This window comes from Salmo salar, chromosome ssa01 (assembly GCF_905237065.1).
Source record: "Salmo salar chromosome ssa01, Ssal_v3.1, whole genome shotgun sequence".
Lineage (NCBI taxonomy): Eukaryota > Metazoa > Chordata > Actinopteri > Salmoniformes > Salmonidae > Salmo > Salmo salar.
Genome location: NC_059442.1, coordinates 94752435 through 94773994, shown reverse-complemented (window position 1 = coordinate 94773994; position 21560 = coordinate 94752435). Strand labels below are relative to the sequence as shown.

The following is a 21560-nucleotide window of genomic DNA, read 5'->3' as shown; positions in this document are numbered from 1 at the left end:
CCCCCTGAGACCCCGCACTGTTCTCACCACACCCGGATGACCCGAAGAGGGTAGAGTGTGGGCCCACCGAATCAATTGATCCCGAACACCAAGCGGCACGTACAAGCGACCCGTGGGACACTGTGAAGATGCAGGTTCCACCCTTAACGCCCGCTCGATGTCCGAGTCCACCTCCCATACCACCGGTGCCACCAGCCTAGACGCTGGAATGATGGGAGTCGGATCGATGGGCCGGTCCTCTGTGTCATAGAGACGGGACAGCGCGTCGGCCTTCGTGTTCAGGGAGCCCGGTCTGTAGGAAATAGTAAACCTGAAACGGGTGAAGAACATGGCCCACCTTGCCTGATGCAGATTCAGTCTCCTAGCTGCCCGGATATACTCCAGGTTCTGATGGTCGGTCCAGATGAGAAAGGGGTGCTTAGCCCCCTCAAGCCAGTGTCTCCACACCTTCAGGGCTTTTACCACCGCTAACAACTCCCGGTCCCCCACATCATAGTTACGCTCCGCCAGACTGAGCTTCTTCGAAAAGAAAGCGCAGGGGCGGAGTTTAGGTGGCGTACCCGAGCGCTGTGACAGCACGGACCCACCCCAACCTCGGATGCGTCCACCTCCACTATGAAAGCTAGAGAGGGGTCCGGGTGCGCCAACACGGGTGCATCGGTGAACAACGCCTTCAACCTCTTGAAGGCTCTGTCCGCCTCAGTCGACTACCGCAAACGCACCAGCCCCCCCTTCAGCAGTGAGGTAATGGGAGCTGCTACCTGGCCAAAACTCTGGATAAACCTCCGGTAGTAATTGGCAAACCCTAAGAACCACTGCGCCTCCTTCACCGTGGTTGGAGTCGGCCAATTACGCACGGCATTAACGCGGTCACACTCCATCACCACCCCCATGGTGGAAATGCGATAACCCAGGAAGGAGAAGGCTCGTTTGGAGAACACACACTTCTCAGCCTTGATGTATAGGTCATGCTCCAGCAGTCTCCCAAGCACCTTGCACACCAGAGACACATGCGCGGGTGGCGGAATATATCAGAATATCATCGATATAGACAACCACGCCCTGCCCGTGCAGGTCCCTGAGAATCTTGTCTACAAAGGATTGAAAGACGGCTGGAGCATTCTTTAACCCATACGGCATGACGAGGTACTCATAATGGCCCGATGTGGTACTAAATGTGGTTTTCCTCTCGTCTCCATCCTTGATACGCACCAGGTTATATGCGCTCCTGAGGTCCAGTTTTGTGAAGAACCTTGCTCTGTGAAATGATTCCACCGCCGTAGCGATGAGAGGTAGCGGGTAACTAAACCCCACCGTAATAGCATTTAGACCTCTGTAATCAATGCACAGACGCAGACCTCCCTCCTTTTTCTTCACAAAAAAGAAACTCGAGGAGACGGGTGAAATGGAGGGCCGAATGTACCCCTGTCCCAGAGATTCCGTGACATATGTCTCCATAGCCAACGTCTCGTCCTGTGACAAAGGGTACACGTGACTCTTGGGAAGCACAGCGTTTACCTGGAGATCTATCGCACAATCCCCCTGTTGATGAGGTGGTAATTTGGTTGCCCTCTTCTTACAGAAAGCGATTGCCAAATCGGCGTATTCAGGGGGAATGCGCATAGTGGAAACCTGGTCTGGACTCTCCACCGACGTAGCACCGATGGAAACTCCTATACACCTTCCTGAACACTCCTCTGACCACCCCTGGATAACCTCCTGTCTCCACGAAAACCGGGGATTGTGACTAGCCAGCCAGGGAACCCCCAGCACCACCGGAAACGCAGGTGAGTCGATAAGGAAGAGACTAATCCGTTCCTTATGATTCCCCTGCGTTACCATGTCCAGTGGAACTATGGCCTCCCTGACCAACCCTGACCCTAATGGCCGGCTATCTAGGGAGTGCACGGGGAAGGGGGAATCTATCGGCACTAGCGGAATGACCAGCTTGATGGCGAGCGCGATCCATAAAGTTCCTAGCTGCGCCTGAATCGACTAGCGCCCTATGCTGGGAAGAGGGGAAAAAATCTGAAAAAAACAATTTCAACGAACATGTGACCGACAGGGGGTTCTGGGTGAGTTTGGTGCTGACTCACCTTGGGTGACCGAGAAGTGTTCTGCCTGCCCTCTCGACTCCCAGACTGGCTCCTCCAGCACCGGTCGGCCGTGTGTCCTCTCTGACCACAGCTGGTGCAGGAGGAGCCACCTCCTCCGGTAACCCTCGGCACTGCCCCCCCTAACTCCATAGGAATAGGGGCGGGAGTGCACGGAGGTGGAACAGACAGGACCCTTTCAGAACGCCCGCGGGCAGCCAGCAGATTGTCCAGTCAAATCGACATGTCGATGAGCTCGTCGAGAGAGAGAGCGGTGTCCCGACACGCTAGCTCCCTGTGGACGTTCTCCCGGAGACTACACCGGTAATGGTCTATCAGGGCCCTGTCGTTCCACCCCGCCCCAGCAGCCAAGGTCCGGAACTCCAGCTCGAAGTCCTGCGCGCTCCTCGTCTCCTGCCTGAGGTGGAATAGCCGCTCAACCGCCGCTCTTCCCTCCGGAGGGTGGTCGAATACAGCCCTAAAGCGACGGGTGAACTCTGGGTAGTAATCCTTCGCCGAGTCCGGACCATTCCAGACTGCGTTGGCCCACTCCAGAGCTCGGCCCGTCAGGCAGGAAACGAGGGCACTCACACTCTCCTCCCCCGAGGGAGTAGGTCTCACGGTGGCCAGGTACAGCTCGAGCTGGAGCAGAAATCCCTGGCACCCAGCCGCCGCTCCATCATACTCCCTCGGGAGCGCAAGACGAAGCGCGCCAGAGCCGGATGAAGGGGGGGCGGATTAGTCGGAGGAGCCGGAGGTGGAGAGAGGAGGCCACTCCTCTCCCAACGGTCCATCCTCTCCATCATCTGCTCCATCGCCGATCCGATGGAGAACTAATGTGTGATGGAGAACACGTTCCTCCATCGAGGGTAGGGTGTTGGCAGCTGCTCCTGCTGACTCCATTCAGGATTGAGGTGTGGGATTCTGTAACGCTTGTCAGGAGCAGGAAGCAGAGAATGCAGGGTAGTGTTATTTATTAACTTCTCTAGGGCCAATGGGACGATTTCGTCCCACCTTCGTAACAGCCAGTGGAATCCCGTGGCACGTTATTCAAATACCTTAGAAATGCTATTACTTCAATTTCTCAAACATATGACTATTTTACACCATTTTAAAGACAAGACTCTCGTTAATCTAACCACACTGTCCGATTTCAAAAAGGCTTTACAACGAAAGCAAAACATTAGATTATGTCAGCAGAGTACCCAGCCAGAAATAATCAGACACCCATTTTTCAAGCTAGCATATAATGTCACAAAAACCCAGAAGACAGCTAAATGCAGCACTAACCTTTGATGATCTTCATCAGATGACACACCTAGGACATTATGTTATACAATACATGCATGTTTTGTTCAATCAAGTTCATATTTATATCAAAAGACAGCTTTTTACATTAGCATGTGACATTCAGAACTAGCATACCCCCCGCAAACTTCCGGTGAATTGACCAAAAATTTACTAAATTACTCACGATAAACGTTCACAAAAAACATAACAATTATTTTAAGAATTATAGATACAGAACTCCTCTATGCACTCGATATGTCTGATTTTAAAATAGCTTTTCGGTGAAAGCACATTTTGCAACATTCTAAGTAGATAGCCCGGCATCACAGGGCTAGCTATTTAGACACCCACCAAGTTTAGCACTCACCAAAGTCAGATTTACTATAAGAAAAATGTTATTACCTTTGGTGTTCTTCGTCAGAATGCACTCCCAGGACTTCTACTTCAATAACAAATGTTGGTTTGGTCCCAAATAATCCATTGTTATATCCAAATAGCGGCGTTTTGTTCGTGCGTTCAAGACACTGTCCGAAAGGGTAAAGAAGGGTGACGAGCATGGCGCATTTCGTGACAAAACATTTCTAAATATTCCATTACCGTACTTCGAAGCATGTCAACCGCTGTTTAAAATCAATTTTTATGCCATTTTTCTCGTAAAAAAGCGATAATATTCCGACCGGGAATCTGCATTTAGGTAAACAGACGAAAGAAAATAAAGCATGGGGTCGACTCGTGAACGCGCCTAAGCCCATTGTCCTCTGATCGGCCACTTGCCAAAATCGATAATGTGTTTCAGCCTGGGGCTGCCTCGATATCATTCAGCTTTTTCCCGGGCTCTGAGAGCCTATGGGAGCCGTAGGAAGTGTCACGTTACAGCAAAGATCCTCAGTCTTCAATAAACAGAGACAAGAAGAACAAGATCTTGTCAGAGAGGGCACTTCCTGTAAGGAATCTTCTCAGGTTTTTGCCTGCCATATGAGTTCTGTTATACTCACAGACACCATTCAAACAGTTTTAGAAACTTTAGGGTGTTTTCTATCCAAAGCCAATAATTATATGCATATTCTAGTTACTGGGCAGGAGTAGTAACCAGATTAAATCGGGTACGTTTTTTATCCGGCCGTGTCAATACTGCCCCCTACCCCCAACAGGTTAAACACACAACGGCAAAACACAAGCCGCCCCAACAGCAAACTAGAGCGCACACAAAAACCAAAGTGCCCAAACACATGGGACAGAACAGGTTGGCGGAAAATACGCACTCGCACCTCAAAATACAATGAGCGTGCATTCACAAGCTATACAACAATCAAATAATCCCGCACACAGAGCAGGTGGGCCTCCTGGCTAAAATAGCCCGGCTAATCAGCCCAAACCAAAAACAGGTGCCCACAATAAACGAAAAGGGGGAAAATGGAATTAGTGGCAGCTTGTAGGCCGGCGACAACGACCGCCGAGCGCCACCCGAACAGGAGGGGGAGCTACCTATGGTAGGAGTCGTGACAGCTGCTTCCATTCTTTACGCACTGTTTCAGTTTCAATTACTCAATATTCTGGACAAAAATGGATGAATGTAACTATGGCTGGGAATGTCAATACAATCAAACTAGCAAGGGCAATGATCACAAGTCAGGCATAATGTGGCTAATAGGCTAGCATATCTAATGTAGCAAGCTAAAAACATGGAGCCTAAAGTTAGATAGATAGCTAGCTAGCTGCTAGGAGGATTTCATGCCATTGGAGGAGTGGGTGAGTGACTGACTTTTTCCTCTCATATCGTTTTTTCGGTGGCTATACACAGCTAGAGATGCAGGGGTCATTTGTTTAGCTAGCAACAACTTGAACAACTGTTATTCAGTTAGCATATCTCTTGCATTTGCAAATTCAGAACAACGGATGTATTTACGAATATGTAACACCCGCTGAATATGACCGGTGTCAGTAAACGTAGACAAAAAAAAGTAATAGTTAGTCAAGAACGCTCTAGATAACATGTAAACAGCCTAACCAGCTCTGCTACGGAGAGTACAATGGTCAGAGTGAGGTGTTCTCTCATTTGTGTCTGGAAGGAGCTAGCTAGCAAGCAAGCCAACTTTAGCCAGTTAGCTTGGGTGCTTGGGTGCTTGGGTGCTTGGTTGGGACAAGCATGCATTGGCAGGCAAGCTTTAGAAGGACGTGGAGGCTACAATTCCCCATCGTTTATCAGTGCAATTTTGATGGCCAACTAGCTGAAACATTTTGAGAGGGTTTATCTAAAGTCCTTCGTTAGATTTTAGCTCATCTTGATCTGGCTAGCATTAGTTGTTGATCTTGTTGTTGTTCATGTGCATAACTAAGGGAGCGAGTGTCTACCGTTTCATGGTTGTTTGATCAATAAGACTGTAAAGTACCCAAATGTAAGAGGACTCCCGTGGTGTTTACATATTTGCAGAAATCCATTCAGGTGTATTTTGTGGCTTTTGGCGAATGCGTTCTAATGATCTAAAGTCATCCAAAGTTCAAAGTGAATGATGCCCGTGTGGCAAATGGCTTGTTTGTATAAAGGCCTACTGTAGTTCTGATTGGCTATAGCGCACCGGTCTGTGTAGACTCCTGTCCCAGATATTTTCATTTGGTTTTATCTATTATTTTTCCAAACTCACAGATGCTTTCCCACTCTATATTGCTATAGAATTTTCACAAATGCCTTAGTATACGTAATTCCCAAATATTCTAAGAATTTATGAAAACGTGAAAATGACCATATCTAAGTGGTCGCTTCCTGGGGGTGTATATGAACAGATTTGAATAATATTTAATGTTGCTAAAATGCTGTTAGTTCTACTTTAAATGCAACAATGTTTCACACACACAAGTTATTTTCAAAGAGATGGCTAACAACAGCAAGCGCGCTGCAATAAAAAACACAGTTCCACTCATCAGATGATGAAAATTTGAAACAACTTCTTGTTGAAAGTTATTCTTGAAAAGGGAGAATCTAACAAATTAGCAACAACATCCTCTTTGATAACACCTGCTGCAGCCACTGCAAACTAGCCAACAACAAAAGCTAGCTAGCTAGACCGTCGGAAAACTACAGCTCGCTATTGCACAGTGACCTGTTGTCCTTCAAAAAGGCAGAAGATTCCATACGTTTTTGTAAGAACGGTCCCACCCATTAAGTGAAAATGTTATTGGTTGATTCCACTGTCACTCCAAAAATTTGCCCTTATATATTTGAATGACAGATACCTTTATCTAGCTTCTGATAAAACATTGACATTCTGATTAAGTGTTTTAAACTCAGTGTTCTCATCCCATTAACTTATGTTCCAACTGAGAGCAAGACCTTGCCTATTCCTGTGGTCTTAAAATTATAAACTTAGTAAGTGATTTAAACTAACAACAGCTGCTTGATATCACTGTCCAACTAATAAACATTTCTCTTCAAATGTAATTTGTTAGTTGAGGCAGACATTGGGCAGTTTGAACAAGCCTGATTTCTACTCAAAGATATTGACCGTAGCACTGCAGTAACTGCATATCCCTATTTTCACATGACACACATGATTACAGGGCAGACACAAACGACTGGAAAGAAAGAGGGCAAAAATGTATGTCTGCATTTTTTATTGTCGTTATGTTTATTTTACATGGAATACTACGTTCTGAATGGACACACACGCACACACATTATCCCTAACCCCTTCTCTCTTATCAAAGGAGACTCGGGAAGTGAGTGTTCTTGTGTTGTGGCTTGAACCCCCTGCTTTAGGACACCATGAACCATCTTCATGGGTTATTATGTGTTCAACGTAAACAACGGTTTTCTACAGTAGGCCTGGCTTAGTGAATTGTCATGTAGGTTTACTTCATTTATTTTTTATTAACATTTTATTCATTTAGCAAATGCTCTTATCCAGAGCGGCTTACAGTTAGTTATGAATGGAAGTTAAGTTATGTGTCATGCACCGCATATAAAGATTATTCAAAATAATATAAGGACACAGCAAAAATATTACTTTCTTCACCAATGAGCCACAACAACCCAGCACACATGTAAATATATATGACACCTAGCAGCACATAAATATATATAATACCCAGAATATAGATATATATAACACCTAGCAGTATATAGATATATATATATCACCCAGTAAATAGATATATATAACACCTAGCAGCATATAGATATATATAGATACATATATACATACAAATCAATAAAAATCCAGACGGAAAATATTTACACAAGAAGCAACCTAATATCACACAGTCAAACTCTCAGTCATTTAGTAAGTTCACCATTCTGCCATTCTCACTGTTAAACATTGCACAGTGTTCAACACAACGCTGATTGTTATAGATATCTATTTACTGGGTGTTATATATATATCTATATATACATCAAAACTATGAAATAACACATATGGTATCATGTAGTAACCAAAAAGGTGTTAAACAAATAAAAATATATTTTATATTTGAGATTCTTCAAAGTAGCCACCCTCTGCCTTGATGAGAGCTTTGCACACTCTTGGCATTCTCTCAACCAGCTTCATGAGGTAGTCACCTGGAATGCATTTCAATTAACAGGTGTGACTTTTTTTAAATTCATTTGTGGAATTTGTTTCCCCCTTAATGCATTTGAGCCAATCAGTTGTGTTGTGACAAGGTAGGGGTGGTATACAGAAGATATACCTATTTGGTAAAAGACCAAGTCCATATTATGTCAAGAACAGCTCAAATAAGCAACGAGAAACGACAGTCCATCATTACTTTAAGACATGAAGGTCAATCAATACGGAACATTTCAGGAACTTTTAAAGTTTCTTCAAGTGCAGTCGCAAAAACCATCAAGCGATATGATGAAACTAGCTCTCATGAGGACCGCCACAGGAAAGGAAGACCCAGAGTTATCTATGCTGCAGAGGATAAGTTCATTAGAGTTACCAGCCTCAGAAATTGCAGCCCAAGTAAATACTTCACAGAATTCAAGTAACAGACACATCTCAACATCAACTGTTAAGAGGAGACTGTGTGAATCAGGCCTTCATGGTTGAATTGCTGCAAAGAAACCACTACTAAAGGACACCAATAATAAGAAGAGACTTGCTTGGGCCAAGAAACACGAGCAATACAACTTAGACCGGTGGAAATCTGTCCTTTGGTCCGATGAGTCCAAATTTGAGATTTTTGGTTCAAACCGCCGTGCCTTTGTGAGACGCAGAATAGGTGAACGGATGATCTCCACATGTGTGGTTCCCACCATGAAGCATGGAGGAGGAGGTGTGATGGGGTGGGGGTGCTTTGCTAGTGACACTGTCTGTGATTTATTTAGAATTCAAGGCACACTTAACCAGCATGGCTACCACAGCATTCTGCAGCGATACGTCAACCCAACTGGTTTGCAATTAGTGGGACTATCATTTGTTTTTCATCAGGACAATGACCCAACACAACTCCAGGCTGTGTAATGCTATTTGACCAAGAAGGAGAGTGATGGAATGCTGCATCAGATGACCTGGCCTCCACAATCACCCGACCACAAGCCAATTGAGATGTTTTGGGATGAGTTGGACGGCAGAGTAACGGAGAAGCAGCCTACGAGTGCTCAGCATATGTGGGAACTCCTTCAAGACTGTTTGAAAATAATTCCAGGTGAAGCTGGTTGAGAGAATGCCAAGAGTGTGGAAAGCTGTCATCAAGGCAAATGGTGGCTGCTTTAAAGAATCTAAAATGTAAAATATATTTTAATATAATAACACTTTTTTGGTTACTACATGATTCCATATGTGTTATTTTATAGTGTTGATGTCTTCACTATTATTCTACAATATGAAAATACTACAAATAAAGGAAAACCCTTCAACGAGTAGGTCTGTCCAAACTTTTGACTGGTACTGTATATAACACCCAGCATATAGATATATACAGTGAGGGAAAAAAGTATTTGATCCCCTGCTGAAACCGTAATGACTTGGAGAAGATCTGCAAAGAGGAGTGGTACAAAATCCCTCCTGAGATGTGTGCAAACCTGGTGGCCGACTACAAGAAATGTCTGACCTCTGTGATTGCCAACAAGGGTTTTGTCACCAAGTACTAAGTTATGTTTTGCAGAGGGGTCACATACTTACTTCCCTCATTAAAATGCAAATCAATTTATAACATTTTTGACATGTGTTTTTCTGGATTTGTGTGTTGTTATTCTGTCTCTCACTGTTCAAATAAACCTACCATTAAAATTATAGACTGATCATTTCTTTGTCAGTGGGCAAACGTACAAAATCAGCAGGGGATCAAATACTTTTTTACCTCACTGTATATATAACACCCAGCTGCTGGGTGTTATATATACAGTGAGGTATATATATAACAACCATTATATTGATATATATAACACTCAGCATATATACAGTGCCTTCCGGAAGTATTCAGACCCCTTGACTTTTTTCACATTTTGTTAGGTTACAGATTAATTATAAAATGGATTAAATGTTCTGTTTCCCTCATCAATCTACACACATTACCCCATAATGACAAAGCGAAAACAGGATTTTATACATTTTTGCTAATTTATAAAAATAAAAAACTGAAACATCACATTTATGTAATTATTCACACCCTTTACTCAGTACTTTGTTGAAGCATGTTTGAAAGCGTTTACAGCCTCAAGTCTTCTTGGGTATGACACTACCAGCTTGGCTCACCTGTATTTGTGTAGTTTCTCCAGAGAATCTTGTTTCTCATGGTCTGAGAGTCTTTAGGTGCCTTTTGGCAAACTCCAAGCGGGCTGTCATGTGCCTTTTACTGAGGAGTGGCTTCCGTCTGGCCACTCTACCACAAAGGCCTGATTGGTGGAGTGCTGCAGAGATGGTTGTCCTTCTGGAAGGTTCTCCCATCTCCACAGAGGAACTCTGGAGCTCTGTCAGAGTGACCATCTGGTTCTTGGTCACCTCCCTGACCAAGGCCCTTCTCCCCCGATTGCTCAGTTTGGCCAGGTGGCCAGCTCCAGGAGGAGTCTTGGTGGTTCCAAACTTCTTCCATTAAAGAATGATGAGGCCACTGCGTTCTTGGGGACCTTTAATTCTGCAGAAATTGTTTGGTACCTTTCCCCAGATCTGTGCCTCGACACAATCCTGAATCGGAGCTCTACAGTAAATTCCTTCGACCTCATGGCATGGTTTTTGCTCTGACATGCACTGGGACCTTATATTGACAGGTGTGTGCCTTTCCAAATCATATCCAATCAATAGAATTTACCATAGGTGGACTCCAATCAAGTTATAGAAACATTTCAAGGATGATCAATGAAAACAGGACGCACCTGAGCTCAATTTCGAGTCTCATAGCAAAGGGTCTGAATACTTACGTTTGTAAATAAGATATTTCTGTTTTTATTTTTAATACATTTGCAAACATTTCTAAAAACCTGTTTTCGCTTTATCGTTATGAGGTATTGTGTGTAGATTGCTAAGAAGTTTTTTTTTATTTAATACATTTTATAATCAGGTTGTAACGTAACAAAATGTGGAAAAAGACAAAGGGTCTGAATACTTTCCGAAGGCACTGTATATCTAATACCCAGTATATATATATATATATTTATATATATATATATATATATATATATATATATATATACAGTTGAAGTCGAAAGTTTACATACACTTAGGTTGGAGTCATTAAAACTCATTTTTCAACCACTCCACAAATTTCTTGTTAACAAACTATAGTTTTGGCAAGTCAGTTAGGATATCTACTTTGTACATGACACAAGTAATTTTTCCAACAATTGTTTACAGACAGATAATTTTACTTATAATTCACTGTATCACAAGTCCAGTGGGTCAGAAGTTTACATACACTAAGTTGTCTGTGCCTTTAAACAGCTTGGAAAATTCCAGAATATGATGTCATGACTTTAGAAGCTTCTGATAGGCTAATTGACATAATTTGAGTCAATTGGAGGTGTACCTGTGGATGTATTTCAAGGCCTACCTTCAAACTTAGTGCCTCTTTACTTGACATCATGGGAAAATCAAAAGAAATCAGCCAAGACCTCCACGAGTCTGGTTCATCCTTGGGAGCAATTTCCAAACACCTGAAGGTACCACCTTCATCTGTACAAACAATAGTACGGAAGTATAAACACCATGGGACCACGCAGCCATCATAACGCTCAGGAAGGAGACTCGTTCTGTCTCCTAGAGATTAATATACTTTGGTGCAAAAAGTGCAAATCAATCCCAGAACAACAGCAAATGACCTTGTGAAGATGCTGGAGGAAACAGGTACAAAAGTATCTATAGCCACAGTAAAACAAGTCCTATATCGACATAACCTGAAAGGCCGCTCATCAAGGAAGAAGCCACTGCTCCAAAACCGCCATAAAAAAGCCAGACTATGGTTTGCAACTGCACATGGGGACAACAATCGTACTTTTTGGAGAAATGTCCTCTGGTCTGATGAAACAAAATTAGAACTATTAGGCCATAATGACCATCGTTATGTTTGGAGGAAAAAGGGGGACGCTTGCAAGCCGAAGAACACCATCCCTACTCGGAAGCATAGGGGTGGCAGCATCATGTTGTGGGGGTGCTTTGCTGCAGGAGGGACTGGTGCACTTCACAAAATAGATGGCATCATGAGGTAGGAAAATTATGTGGATATATTGGAGCAACATCTCAAGACATCAGTCAGGAAGTTAAAGCTTTGTCGCAAATGGGTCTTCCAAATGGACAATGACCCCAAGCATACTTCCAAAGTTGTGGCAAAATAGCTTAAGGACAACAAAGTCAAGGTATTGGAGTGGCCATCACAAAGCCCTGACCTCAATCCCATAGAAAATGTGTGGGCAGAACTGAAAAGGTGTGTGCGAGCAAGGAGGCCTACAAACCTGACTCAGTTACACCAGCTCTGTCAGGAGGAATGGGCCAAAATTCACACAACTTATTGTGGGAAGCTTGTGGAAGGCTACCCGAAACGTTTGACCCAAGTTAAACAATTTAAATGCAATGCTACCAAATACTAATTGAGTGTATGTAAACTTCTGACCCACTGGGAATGTGATGAAAGAAATAAAAGCTGAAATAAATCCTTCTTTCTAATATTATTCTGACATTTCACATTCTTAAAATAAAGTGGTGATCCTAACTGACCTGCGACAGGCAATTTTGACTAGGATTAAATGTCTGGAATTGTGAAAAACAGAGTTTAAATGTATTTGGCTAAGGCGTATGTAAACTTCCAACTTCAACTATATATACTGCTCAAAAAAATAAAGGGAACACTTAAACAACACATCCTAGATCTGAATGAAAGAAATAATCTTATTAAATACTTTTTTCTTTACATAGTTGAATGTGCTGACAACAAAATCACACAAAAATAATCAATGGAAATCCAATTTATCAACCCATGGAGGTCTGGATTTGGAGTCACACTCAAAATTAAAGTGGAAAACCACACTACAGGCTGATCCAACTTTGATGTAATGTCCTTAAAACAAGTCAAAATGAGGCTCAGTAGTGTGTGTGGCCTCCACGTGCCTGTATGACCTCCCTACAACGCCTGGGCATGCTCCTGATGAGGTGGCGGATGGTCTGCTGAGGGATCTCCTCCCAGACCTGGACTAAAGCATCCGCCAACTCCTGGACAGTCTGTGGTGCAACGTGGCGTTGGTGGATGGAGCGAGACATGATGTCCCAGATGTGCTAAATTGGATTCAGGTCTGGGGAACGGGCGGGCCAGTCCATAGCATCAATGCCTTCCTCTTGCAGGAACTGCTGACACACTCCAGCCACATGAGGTCTAGAATTGTCTTGCATTAGGAGGAACCCGGGGCCAACCGCACCAGCATATGGTCTCACAAGGGGTCTGAGGATCTCATCTCGGTACCTAATGGCAGTCAGGCTACCTCTGGTGAGCACATGGAGGGCTGTGCGGCCCCCCAAAGAAATGCCACCCCACACCATGACTGACCCACCGCCAAACCGGTCATGCTGGAGGATGTTGCAGGCAGCAGAACGTTCTCCACGGCGTCTCCAGACTCTGTCACGTCTGTCACATGTGCTCAGTGTGAACCTGCTTTCATCTGTGAAGAGCACAGGGCGCCAGTGGCGAATTTGCCAAACTTGATGTTCTCTGGCAAATGCCTAACGTCCTGCACGGTGTTGGGCTGTAACCACAACCCCCACCTGTGGACGTCGGGCCCTCATACCACCCTCATGGAGTCTGTTTCTGACCGTTTGAGCAGACACGTGCACATTTGTGGCCTGCTGGAGGTCATTTTGCAGGGCTCTGGCAGTGCTTCTCCTGCTCCTCCTTGCACAAAGGCTCCTGCTGCTGGGTTGTTGCCCTCCTACGGCCTCCTCCACGTCTCCTGATGTACTGGCCTGTCTCCTGGTAGCGCCTCCATGCTCTGGACACTACGCTGACAGACACAGCAAACCTTCTTGCCACAGATTGCATTGATGTGCCATCCTGGATGAGCTGCACTACCTGAGCCACTTGTGTGGGTTGTAGACTCCGTCTTATGCTACCACTAGAGTGAAAGCACTGCCAGCATTCAAAAGTGACCAAAACATCAGCCAGGAAGCATAGGAACTGAGAAGTGGTCTGTGGTCCCCACCTGCAGAACCACTCCTTTATTGGGGGTGTCTTGCTAATTGCCTATAATTTCCACCTGTTGTCTATTCCATTTGCACAACAGCATGTGAAATTTATTGTCAATCAGTGTTGCTTCCTAAATGGACAGTTTGATTTCACAGAAGTGTGATTGACTTGGAGTTACATTGTGTTGTTTAAGTGTTCCCTTTATTTTTTTGAGCAATGTATATATATATATATACAGTACCCGTCAAAAGTTTGGACACAACTACTCATTCAAGAGATTTCCTTAATTTTTTATATTTTCTAGATTGTAGAATAATAGTGAAGACATCAAAACTATGACATTTCTTCTTCAAAGTAGCCACCCTTTGCCTTGATGACAGCTTTGCACACTCTTGGCATTCTCTCAACCAGCTTCATGAGGAATGCTTTTCCTGTTGGATGCTTTTCCTTCACTCTGCAGTCCAACTCATCACAAACCATCTCAATTCGGTTGAGGTCAGGTGATTGTGGAGGCCAGGTCATCTGATGCAGCACCATCACTTTTCTTCTCTGTCAAATAGCCCTTACACAGCCTGGAGGTGTGTTTTGGGTCATTTTCCTGTTGAAAAACAAATGATTGTCCCACTAATTGCAAACCAGATGGTATGGCGTATCACTGCAGAATGCTGTAGTAGCCATGCTGGTTAAGTGTGCCTTGAATTCGAAGTAAATCATCAACATTGTCACTAGCAAAGCACCCCCACACCATCACACCATGCTTCATGGTGGGAACCACACATGCGTTGATCATCCTTTCACCTACTTTGCATCTCACAAAGACACTGCGGTTGGATCCATGAACTTATCCTCTGAAGAAAAGGTAACTCTGGGTCTTCCTTTTTTTGTGGCGGTTCTCATGAGAGCCAGTTTCATAATTTCGCTTGATGATTTTTACGACTGCACTTGAAGAAAAGTTCAAAGTTCTTGACATTTTCCAGATTGCCTGACCTTCATGTCTTAAAGTAATGATGAACTGTCATTTCTCTTTGCTTATTTGAGCTGTTCTTGCCATAATATGGACCTGCTCTTTTACCAAATAGGGCTATCTTCTGTATATCACATCTATCTTGTCACAACCCAAGTGGTTGGCTCAAACGCAAGTAGGAAAGAAATTCCACAAAATAACTTTTAAGAAGGCACACCTGTTAATTGAAATGCATTCCAGATGACTATCTCATGAAGCTGGCTGAGGGAATTCCAAGAGTGTGCAAAGCTGTCATCGAGGCAAAGGGTGGCTACTTTGAAGAATCTCAAATATTAAATATATTTTGATTTGTTTAACACTTTTTTGGTTACTACATGATTCCATATGTGTAATTTCATAGTGTTGATGTCTTCACTATTATTCTACAATGTAGAAAATAGTCAAATAAAGAAAAACCCTTCAATGAGTAGGTATGTCAAAACTTTTGACTTGTACTGTATATATAACACCCACTATATTGCAGATACTGTACATCAAATAAGTCAAGTTAATGAAAGATAGGTGACGTAATTTAAGTAATAGCACAGCTCAACACATTTCAGAAGATGTTTAGAAGTGTTGATTGTTATTTGTGATGTCCAGTATGAGTGTGCACATGAATTTTTAAGGAAAAATATTGCAGTGTCCTAAGTCATTGAGTCCTCTTTCGTTTTTAAACAGTAGGTCATTCAAAATATAAATGTGACTTCCTCTCTTAGTGATGCTCAAGATACTGTAATAAACATATTAAAAGTTGAAATAATAATGCTGCAAAACATGCAATTGTTCCCTCTGATTATTTCACTCATTGTAATTAGAAGGTCAAATACATGTTTCTAGGTTGAGTGCCTCAGTGGCATACAGTAGGAAAAAAAAGCTAGGTGGAGAAGGAAGGATGTCAGATATGGCTACATTAATAGAAGCCGCAACGTGTCCTCTCACTGAGAGTGCAATGAGAGTGCTTTGCAATACTGCCACATTTTCTTCTCTTCTTCTTCTCGAGCATCATCGTACACATGGGAGTGGCAACCCAGATTTGGATAAGCTGCATTATGCATGTCATGTAATTACAATGCATTCAATGCCAGAAGTGATTATTGTGCTGGATTGTATGCACCATTCAATTGTCTTTATGAAATGTGTGTCAACCAAACACTGTGAAGAGTGAAACAAAATCATAATGAACAAAATAAATAAAAACAGAATGTTGAATGCACATTGTAGGTATATCATTTTAATTGAAGTTTTGTTTGGATGTTGGTGTCAAGTAAAAAACTTGAATGAGAGTGTAGCCTATACAAGTAATTAATTTCAAAATCATCTCAACAACTATAAACTCATGGCACATATCTGTTCAAAGCTCATTACATCAGGACTATCTTAGCACAATGTTATGTTGTCTTCATTCATAAGTGGGCCACTCCATGCCACGTTTGCAATTATTGTCAAGGGTGATTCATTTCCAAACTATTGTGATAGCATCCATCTGTAGGACCCAATAATGTAAACATTATGGCTGTCATTGCTATCAATCAATAAAACGACATGAGACCCCATAAGAAAGGTATCAACAGTAGGCTCCCTTCAGCCAGACTTAAGTAGCATCTCCATGTGTAAACTGTTAACATATGTGTGTAAAACTGTGTGTAAACGTCAATCAAAGCTTAATTTCTGAAGCAATTTTCATGATCTGTCATGTTCAGATACTTATTCAGATCCTTGCATTCTGATATTCCATGACACAAAGGTGTCTGCTGGAAAACATCCACATGCAACAACATCATCTGAAATTGCACAACCTAAACCCAGCTGTTACTATTCCACATAAAATAAAATACTTAGCTTACAACGCAATTTAAATAATGAAACACTTGATGGCATGTTCCAAAATGTGGATTTAAAAACGTTCCTGACAAGTTGCCTCAAGTTGAATAGGCTACTATCAAGATTAAAGTAGGGTTGAAAATAGTTCGTTTGAATAAGAAAAAAATATCCATGGAGTCGGAAGATGACAGCCCCGGTGTTTGAATGTCCACGTTTTAACCAAAATGTGAACTTGTTTTACATGTTTTAAATGCCGCCCTTCCCCCCCGAACTGTGAAGGAGGGACTCCTTTCACTTGAACATGTACAAGTTATCTTCTGCTCCCAGGACCTCCCCAAAAGTTTGGCATATAAAAGCCCAGTTTACTCATTTGTTTAGGCAGTAGGGAGGTTCTGTCAGGGTCTGGATTGGAGTAACAAAGAACCGGACACTACGTTTTATGTTTGGAGTCTGAGGAGTAAAACCAGGATTCCCCTTGCTGCAAAGAGTCTACATGTCTAATATTTAGACATGTTCAGCTTTGTGGATATTCGGTTAGCGCTGTTGCTGAGCGCAACAGTACTATTGGCGAGAGGTCAAGGAGAGGACGATAGTAAGTATCACTTTATATGAGATTATGGGACAGGGACGCTCGCAGGAAGAATTGGATAGCGCGTAAAAGGATGCTGCGCACCTTTCTTTTGTGTTTGGGATGTTACAAATGATGCTTACCTACCCTGTGGGAAACATGGCGTTAAATTGTCAGCAAACATCATCAAAGGGGTTATACCATTGCTTTTGGAGCTCTGAAGCTCGATGCATTGAACAAGGATTTTATATTGTTCTGCTTCCATGGCTGAGCGTTCGTTCCCTGGCGTGCAGACACATGTTTAGCGCGCCCCTGCCATCGCTGTTCACGCGCTGTTCCATGTCCTCGGGCAAGGGAAATTCTAGCTGCTACAAAAGCTTGGATGCGCAATGATGACATGATGTTCAGATGGAATTGGAATAAACTAAACATTTACAAACCACTTGAAAAAATATATATTGCTGATGTAAATTAAATAAAAATAAGCAATGAGGACATCTTTTTCAGAAAAAAAGCTCAGAACAAAAGTTTATTTGCATCTGAGGCCTATATCACCAAAATCTAGGAATTATATTATGAACAACGCAACAACGAATTATGCATGGACTGGAAAAAGCTCCTCAAAGATTAGACAATAGGAAAGCCACGCCTTATTCCCCATTGGCCTACTAGTATAAATGGAAGTTTGTAACCTATTTAACAAACCCAAATGGAATTTGCAACAATAAGTTTCCATTGCTTCTTTTAGAGTAACTTTAAACCAGGGAGTCAAATTAAGTGAAAATAGTTTAACTATGACGTCTTCAATGGAATTGTCTAGACATCAATTGATCAGATTGGATATAGTGGCAGGGAGGGGCATGTGGCTCGGTAGATTTTGTCATTGTACAGGCTGGGAGCGCCACAATGTGGTAGATATTAACAATTGCATGTATAGGGACCCACCGGAACCCCAATTAGAGACCCTACAGGCTTGTCAGATGTTGGTTATAGGCCTAGGCCTGTCTGATGTTGGTTATAGGCCTAGGCCTGTCTGATGTTGGCTATAGCATCGCTTGTAGTTCAAAGTTCAAACATAGGCCTTGGTAATTATGCATGCCACAAAGCATTTCATTGCATTTGGAAACATTTTATGTTTCGAGGGGGCGGCTCCCCCATTTTTACCGACCACGTTACAACTCCCATTAGACACCCCCATGCTGGTCTACTGCAAAGGCAACAACCAGTGCAACACAATAGGACATTCAGTTAAGTTATGCCTGTAGTAGGGAGTAGTAGGGTCTCTGTAGTCTACTTTTTCTTAAATATTCTGTAAATAGGCCTATATCTAATAAATATCTAAAGGATTCTCAAGTTGGGCCTTGAGCCTTTGGGATCTTGGTAGGTCTAGGCCTTGCCAATCTTAGGCCTATGTCGATTCATTGAGAGTGGCCTCCTAGGATCCTACATTAGGTCTACAGTACCTGTGGCAGGAGTTCAGTTTCACAGTCATGACTGGTTTGCTCTTTTCTAGTTTTTCCTGCATTGTCACATTTTTATTTGAAGAGGTTTGGGTTTAGCCTACACGTTAGAAGTATGAGGCCTTCTGTTTAAATGATGTCACTTCTGATAGATTTATTTGCCATGTGACTTACCTTGCGTCTCCAAAACTCCATCTTCCCAGGTGGATTCGGCAGCTGCTCGTTGGACGGCCAACAGTACAACGATAAGGATGTGTGGAAACCTGAACCCTGCCAGATCTGCGTCTGCGACAGCGGAACCGTTATGTGTGACGAAGTGATTTGTGAGGACACAACCGACTGCGCCGACCCTATCATCCCCAACGGCGAATGCTGTCCTATCTGCCCCGATGACTCCGAGACGGAGGGTAGCCTACCTTTGATGACCTTATATTTATTTTACCTTTATTTATTTAACTAGTCAGTTAAGAACAAATTCTTATTTACAATGACAGCCTAGGAACAGTGGGTTAACTGCCTTGTTCAGAACGACATATTTTTACCTTATCAACTCGGGGATTTGATCTAGCAACCTTTCGGTTACTGGCCCAACACTCTAACCACTAGGCTACCTGCCGCCCACCTGTGCTTTGTGGTAGTGTTCTGGCACCGCCTAGTGGCACCAGTTGACTGCAATGTTTCCAGTTATAGACAGAGGGGGACAAACCCGAAAGGAACCGAGCAGCCCTTAGTCTACACTGCCCAGACTGGGCTGGCCATTACTTAGAATGGACTGTGGATACCTTATTGATGAGAAGCAAATCATTCAATTGGATATTACTATTGCTTTTCTTTTCCCTCCACCTTAATGAATGGATTAACCCTGTTAAATGCTAGAGATGTGGATGTGCAGATTCATTTTACACTCACATCTCCTCATATATAGGCCTAATCAGCATTAAGCCTGTGATGTCTTCACATTGCTGTATGGGGTCCAGCCATCATGCATTCATTATCAACACAGTATTATTGTACATTGAGAAACATTGTTTACAGGATAGTACTACTACACAGTTCATGTTTGATATGAGTTTATAAGGGGTAATAATAATATTATATTTTCCTCTCAATTGATTTCATAGGTCCCCAGGGGCCAGTAGTGTCTGAGACAGAGGTATTTATGCACATTTTACTCCCAAGATTGATTTATGTCAGTGAAAATGTATTAGTGCATGACACAGGAGGTTGGTTGCACCTTAATTGGGGAGGACGGGCTTAGTGGTAATGCCTGGAGCGGAATCAGTGGAATGGTATCAAATACATAAAACACATGGTTTGATGCCATTCCATTAGCTTCGTTCCAGCCATTATAATGAGCCATCCTTCCCCCAGCAGCCTCCATTGGTGCATGACTGTTATCATATTATTTAATAATGACAGTTCTGGCCTGCTTACAGGCATCATAAATGAGCCCATTATGTTCATTATGGGTAATATTTGTTGAAATGTGTGGTGTATGCTATTCATTTCAATTCATTCAAACTGTGATACCTTTCGAATGTGCTCTAGGCTTACCATTTGACTCTCCACCAAACAAACGTTCAATGCCTTTATTTGTGCTAAGTATACTGCTACCTCAGTAGGATTACACCTCTCTCATTGGTGCCTCAGTAGGCCTTCACTTCTCTCATTGGTGCTTCAGTAGGACTACACCTCTCTCATTGAAATGCCTCAGTATGCCTAAACCTCTTTCATTGGTGCCTCAGTAGAACTACACCTCTCTCATTGGTGCCTCAGTAGGACTACACCTCTCTCTTTGGTGCGTCAGTAGGACTACACCTCTCTCTTTGGTGCTTCAATAGGACTACACCTCTCTCATTGGTGCCTCAGTAGGACTATACCTCTCTCATTGGAGTGCAGTGAAAGGAGCACTGTAGCACAGCTGATTCTCTTCCTCTTGTTGTTCTCCCATAGGGACCAGAGGGAGGAGTTGGCCCCAAGGGTGATGATGTAAGTTTCAAGTTCAATTTAGGACATAAGTTTAACTTAAGTTCAACTTGAAGTTGTTTATTTTGTGTAATTAAATTGTATTGCTTGCGACATGTCCTATGGTTTAGATGTTCCATGAGAGGCCTAAGGAAAAGCATATTCTGGTACGGTGGATTAGTGTCATTGATTCTTCTGATGAATCATGGCTTTGCAGAAGTGGTGCTTGAGGTGGAGGTTGGGATTTGAACTGTAAAGGATTGTAAACACAGGTGGACATTTTGGAAGGATAGGAGCAGGAGACGGTCTTTGGCTAATCTGCTGCTTCTGTTCAGTACAGAATCAAATGGAGTAACTAGACAGTGAAATTAGGTTCTGAGTTTACACACCTATTTAACACACCTATAGAACATACCTATGGAATACACCTATTGAACATACCTATAGAACATACCTATGGAACACACCTATTGAACACACCTATTGAACACACCTATGGAATACACCTATTGAACACACCTAATGAACACACCTATTGAACATACCTATAGAATATACCTATGGAACACACCTATTGAACACACCTATTGAACACACCTATGGAACACACCTATTGAACACACCTATAGAACATACCTATGGAACACACCTATTGAACACACCTAATGAACACACCTATTGAACACACCTATTGAACACACCTATGGAACACACCTATTGAACACACCTATTGAACACACCTATGGAACACACCTATT

At 42.9% G+C, this 21560-nt stretch overlaps 1 protein-coding gene across 1 annotated transcript in view; it reads left to right on the top strand.

Annotated features, from left to right (window-relative positions):
* The first annotated feature begins 17099 nt into the window (after positions 1-17099).
* Positions 17100-21560, top strand: part of LOC106610502 (collagen alpha-1(I) chain) — a 29351-nt gene continuing 24890 nt past the window's right edge. The window contains exons 1-4 of the mRNA XM_014209886.2: positions 17100-17401; positions 19041-19244; positions 19959-19990; positions 20791-20826. Coding sequence (XP_014065361.1) covers positions 17320-17401; positions 19041-19244; positions 19959-19990; positions 20791-20826 — 354 coding nt within the window. The 5' untranslated portion in view covers positions 17100-17319. The remainder of the gene's footprint in view (positions 17402-19040; positions 19245-19958; positions 19991-20790; positions 20827-21560) is intronic.